Source organism: Pundamilia nyererei, unplaced genomic scaffold (assembly GCF_000239375.1).
Source record: "Pundamilia nyererei isolate P.nyererei 1_Seehausen unplaced genomic scaffold, PunNye1.0 scaffold00038, whole genome shotgun sequence".
Lineage (NCBI taxonomy): Eukaryota > Metazoa > Chordata > Actinopteri > Cichliformes > Cichlidae > Pundamilia > Pundamilia nyererei.
The window spans coordinates 939,650-945,363 of record NW_005187439.1 but is presented as its reverse complement, the minus strand read 5'-3'; the positions used below and the strand labels follow the sequence as shown (position 1 = coordinate 945,363).

The 5,714-nt window shown below is 36.7% G+C and overlaps 1 protein-coding gene across 1 annotated transcript in view; it reads left to right on the top strand.

The window, feature by feature from the left end:
- Window positions 1-1,996: 1,996 nt before the first annotated feature.
- Window positions 1,997-5,714, top strand: part of ppil2 (peptidylprolyl isomerase (cyclophilin)-like 2) — a 29,691-nt gene continuing 25,973 nt past the window's right edge. The window contains exons 1-5 of the mRNA XM_005730530.1: window positions 1,997-2,176; window positions 2,361-2,410; window positions 2,898-2,943; window positions 4,218-4,280; window positions 5,014-5,065. Of these exons, the coding sequence (XP_005730587.1) occupies window positions 2,145-2,176; window positions 2,361-2,410; window positions 2,898-2,943; window positions 4,218-4,280; window positions 5,014-5,065 (243 nt within the window). The 5' untranslated portion in view covers window positions 1,997-2,144. The remainder of the gene's footprint in view (window positions 2,177-2,360; window positions 2,411-2,897; window positions 2,944-4,217; window positions 4,281-5,013; window positions 5,066-5,714) is intronic.

Below are 5,714 nucleotides of genomic sequence, written 5' to 3'. Positions count from 1 at the left end.
AAGTGCCAAGGATGAGAACATAAACTTGTTTTTGAGTTTTTCAGTCTGCAACATGAAGTCCAGTGTGGAGTGTATAATTTATTCTTTGTTCTTTTAAATGAGTGATGAGAGAAGTGAAAGCAAGTTGTAACTCAGGTATGCAGGCGGTGCTTGTGTTGCTGCGCTGTATTCTATTTTTATACGCCATCACTCCAGATCATCTTCTACCGTTAAAGGTGTCTGTGTGAAGTTTAAAAATGTCCTTATTGTTTCTTGGATGAGGGATTGGTCGAGCTTTATCATGTGTTCATGCTTCAGAGGACAAGTGTGCAATCTGAATGTACCTGAATGCTCCACATTACAACATTTTACTAACCACCCGGCCCTGGATCATGCCTCTGTAACCAGTTTTGTTTGCTCCCTTCTCTTGTTAGAAGAGGTCAATGATTAGCCATAATTACGAATTAATTGCCAAGAAAAGAATAAACTTGTAGATGAATTTATCCTGTATTGTCTTGTTATGTTTGTACACTGAGAAATAATGTCAGAAATAAGAGATGCAGCTACACAGATTGGAAGAGGAAAAAGAAGATGAAGACAAATACGTGTCCAAAGCTCGGAGAGGACGGGACTGGACGATTCAACAGATTTGTAATGAAGAAAATTGATCATTTTACACAAGTGAGCCTGTAGTTTGCGAAAACGCAGCCAGTTTGGGAAGTTCAGTGATATGAAGGATTCCACTAAGAAGAACACAAAATAGTGGATCAAACTCGAGCAGACCCGTGAGGAACGAATAAAATGCTTTCCAAAAGTATACAGGGTAAGTGCAGGTTTTACACGCTGTTTTTTCTGGAAACAGACCGTCGGACAAATTAGGCAGCTGAAGGAAAGTTTGTGTTTTTTATGTAAACATAAACTCTTCAGTTAGAAATTGTCTGAGGATCTTGTGGATAAATCAGTTTTAAATCTGGCGTGGAGGTCACCTTATATTCCACTTTATAAAGCTGAAAACGTGTCTGATCTGTGCTTTGTAGATAGTGTTACTGTGCCAAGTGCGTAAATGCACACATAGCTTTTGTTTGGCTCCAGGTTAAGATCATTTGACGTTTGACTCTATCTTCCTTGAATCAATCTACTGGCAAACAGTTACAGTGTGCGTGGACGCAGGCAGCGGAAGTTAGTAACAACTTGTCAGCCTATTAAAAATATTGATTAAAATATTTTGTTTTTGTGACCCTGTCTGTTTGGCTTATGGCAGCTTGAATACACTCAAATGGATGATGATGATAATAATAATAATAATAATAATAATACATAATAATACATAATAATACATAATATATAATATTATATAATTTATTTATAGGCGCCTTTAAGACCCTCAGGGTCACCTTACAATAACACAAGAACAATAGCAGCAATAAAATATAATAAACATGGCAAAATAAAATTTAGACATAAGGTAAAAAAAAAAGCAGCAAAAAATTGATTGGTGTTTTTATCATGTATGACTATGATTTATCAGATAAAAATTATGATCAACCTGTTTTGTGTAACATTTCAAGTGCTCTTATGAGCCCCAGTAGATGCTCTCTCTGCTCAACTGTAAATTCTGCTAAGTGTGTGTGCTTTGCAGTCCCCAAAAGTAAAAGAGATTAACTGCAGGCTCACAGAATGAATGAGAAAACAGTTTTTTCAACTGTGACATAAAAATACATAAAACACAAAATTGTTGATTTCAAAAATACAGTATGATACAGTATGTCTACAGTATGAATTTGGAACTCCAAATTAGGCTGTGGTTGTCACTCTTTCATTTTATTTCAATGATGGTAAAACAAACGAACAAACACTGTTTTTACATATTTCATAAAAATCCTACAATTTATCTCTACAGAGAGTCACAATACTCTATTTATGACCGAACTACATGATTGTGTATAGCTCCTTATTTAATTGTTTCAATTCAATGCTTAAAATGTCTTTACCGGACTGTCGATAGGGGGCAGCAGAGTGCAGCTGTTACATACAGTGTACAGTTAATCACGACGACGACAAAGAACGTAAACAGGAAGATAGGAAAGGCACACAGTGCGTGTTATTGTCTTAATATTTTATTTTGTGACTGAGGACATTTCTTCAGACCTGCAAAATCAGTCAAAATGGGGAAGCGACAGCACCAGAAAGACAAAATGTAAGCGTGAGCATCAAACAACTCTGAAACGGGCTTGTTTGGCCACTGTTAGCACTTAAGAAGCTAGTAGCAAGCTAACCCACATTAGCGTATTGAGTGTTGCGTTACCAACAGTTTAAAGTGTTATCATTAAAGTTGTATCGTTGCCTTTGTTCTCTCACCTGTGTTTTGTTTAACCCTTCAGGTACATCACATGTACAGAGTACACGAACTTTTATGGAGGGAAACGAGCAGGTGAGCTGATTTTCAGACTAACTGGTTAAAACCAGCGTCTGTGGAGACACTGTTCATGTTATTTATTTATTTTTGTCTTTGATATAAGTTTATGCAAGTTTTTGCAGCGTGCTTTCAGACTAGCCCACTAAGCTTTAACACAGGCGTGTTCAGAAGGGTTTCGCCTTTAAGGAAAATCAATATTATGCTGTGTGCTGTTTTGGGGGCTTTAGTTTGTTTAGCTGCTTGAAATCATGTTCCTGAATAAATTTTTTTTATCATTGAGTCATATTTAATTGCACGGATTACAATATCTATAGTTAGTCGTTATAAGTAATGTTATAATTGTTAAGTTTGGCTAAAGTACTGTAAATGAACCAGAGTCTCTGAAGGTAAAAAGTGCTGAGGGCTGCTGTACTTGATCGGGGGTTTGTCAGTGGTTTTTAGTCCTTAAAAATGAAACTGATTTTTACTTGTCTTACATTCTCTTTGTGTATTTACTTTCCAGAAATCCCACAAGGAAACTTCAGACGGCTTCCCTTCGACCACTGCAGGTAACAGGAGACTCGTTTATTATGAGAAGAGGCACCTTAGAAAGCGACAAAAGAGTAAAGTGATAGAGGAAAAGATAAGGATGGTGGTGAAGCCTGCTGTGATGTGTTATAGTTTGGAGATGGTGACACTGACAAAAAGAGAGGAGGCAAAGCTGAAGATGCTAGACTGTTTTAACTAGGGGGTGAGCAGGATTTGACAGGATTAGAAATGAACACATCAGGTTAAGTGATTTGGAGACAAAGGTAGAGAGGCAAGGCTGAGATGGAGATGCTTTTAAAGAAAGAGCTGTCAGGGAGAAGGAAAAGAGGAAGACCATAGAGATGTTTTCTGGATGTAGTGAAGAAGGGCATGCATGTGTGACAGAGCAGGATGATAGAGAGAGGGTAAGATGGAGTCAGATGATCATTGTGGAGACCCCTAAAGGGAGCAGCCGAAAGAAGAACATGATGATGACGAAGAAGAAGAGGCACTCTAGAAAAAAAATTGCCAGCCAACCCATTTCTAGATTTCTGCAAATTATAAAGAGCATCTTATAATATTAAAAGAAGGATGTTTTATTATGCAGTTGTTTGGTCCACTTGGGAACAAATTGTTCTCTTAGTACTGGCAGGTGACTTATTAGGAAGGGAAGGAAAATTGAACTAATTTTAAACCCCATATATAGAATCAAATCCTGCTATGTTCAGAAACTGCTTTTTCTTGTTTGTTTGTTTTTAAGGTACGTCATAGCTTTGTTCCCATCAGTTCATGCTGACAGAGTATGACCAGGTCCCCTGACAAACATCTGGTTGGGCAGTTTTTAGCTCTTGTTCCCCAAGTTGCTGCTGGAAATGTTTAAACTCAAACTCCGTTCTCCATCCCAACATTTGCACGAGTCACTTATTTCTTTTACCTTATTTGATTAGTAATTTTTTCCCTATTGTACTGTTTAGATTTTTATTTATCGTTACATAATTTTATTTTTATTCACTGATTGGTGCTTTTATATTGGTGGATATTGTACTTTACAGCATATTTTATCTAACCTTACTTTTTAAACATTTTAAGTTAATTGAATTTTTCCTAATTTAATTTGAATTCCTTATGCTAGGAATGTTTTTCCGTATGTTATTTGCTTTGCTTTGTTAACTCTTGTTATGTCTTTTTATTGGTTTGTTGTCATCTGTGAATAATTTTGAGCTGTACTGACCTGCCTGAAAGATGCTATACAGACAAACTTTGGTTAATTGATGAGCTGAAGTGAGTTTGACACTTGTGCTGTGACATGTTTCAGCTTGTCCCTTCAGCCATTTGAGTATCCTGTCTGCACTGAGGAGGGAGTCGTCTTCGACCTGCTGTGAGTAAATGATGTCTGATGCCTTTAAGTGTTCACATAACACCCTCAGTAGCCAGGCAGGTCTTGGAAGAAGATATTGGAAGAAGCTCTGAGTGTGTACTGTGAGGCAACATTAATGGACAGTTTTCAGTGTATTTAACCCCGGCTGGATTAGAACATATGCTGAACACATAACCTCCTCCTGTATGTTCAGAGTTTTGGTTTAAAATCATCCAGTAGTGATTCTTTTCCTGATGACATGCTCTAAGCATGATAAATTATATAGTCTATGCTGAAAGAATAGATATTATATATGCAGTTTCATCGGCTATATCTTATTTCTGCCACTTGATGAAGCTGTACAGAAAAGTTGCAGAAGTGCAAACTTTATGCGTCGCGTTTCAGTCATTAAGTTGTTGCAGTAAAAATATGTTTTTATGTTTGGTCCTGATTTGCTTCCAACTCTGTTTCTGGGTTTTATCAAGCCAGCTAACACAAAGGAAGCTTGGATATGTCACACTTGCCTTAATTCTGTTAAATAAAACCAAACAAATATCAGTTTTGTTTCAGTTTTGGCTTTTAAAGGTGATTTTTCCTTTTCTTTTTTTGATGATTTATCTGGTGTGTGACTTGACATCTCACTTGGCATAAATAATTTTGCACAACAAGATGTATGTCTTACATATTTTTGCATCCCCTTTCTTGCTTTTAGCATAACCTAAACAATTATTTCCTGTGTACTTCCTGTTTTTAGGAGCATTGTTCCGTGGATTAAGAAGTATGGTACAAACCCGATCTCTGGAGAGGTGAGGAGACAACGATTCCTTCATGATCTAACTGCTCCATAAGCTGCTCTCATTTACAGAAATTGTGGTTTTAATCATCCAACGCAAAAAGAAATAAACACAATTTTCTATAAAAACATGACCTTAAATATTAGCCGAGCAAGCTGATTATAAAAGCTGAAGGTGGAATTCAATAGCTTAGGGTCGGGTTAGCTTGACCTTGAGCTGTTTATAAATTTTAAATTCAGAAGAATATCGAGTTTTTACCGTGACCCTGCATGTCAAACATGTTATTTACTGCTAGCGGTCACTGTCTTACAATGATAAGAATAATATTTAGGGTAAGGCTGTGTATAACATGTTACTATCATCTTTATAAGCAGTTTAGCTCCTCTTTCATATTCAAGCTTTTATTATAAGTAAGAGAAAGTGCTGCTCACAAATACAGTGTTAATGCCAGACATTTTGTTTAAAGTTAATGAGTATACTTATTAGTCATGAATATATACAGCACATCTTGATGCATTCTCAATCATGCAGGGAAGTAAATCTCCAAAAGTTGATTCTGTTCATCAGGATGCAGCGTTTTCAGTGGGAGAAACGTTTCGTCACTCATCCAGGTGACTTCTTCAGTCTCAGCTGACTGCAGGTTTCAACCTTATAAACAGTA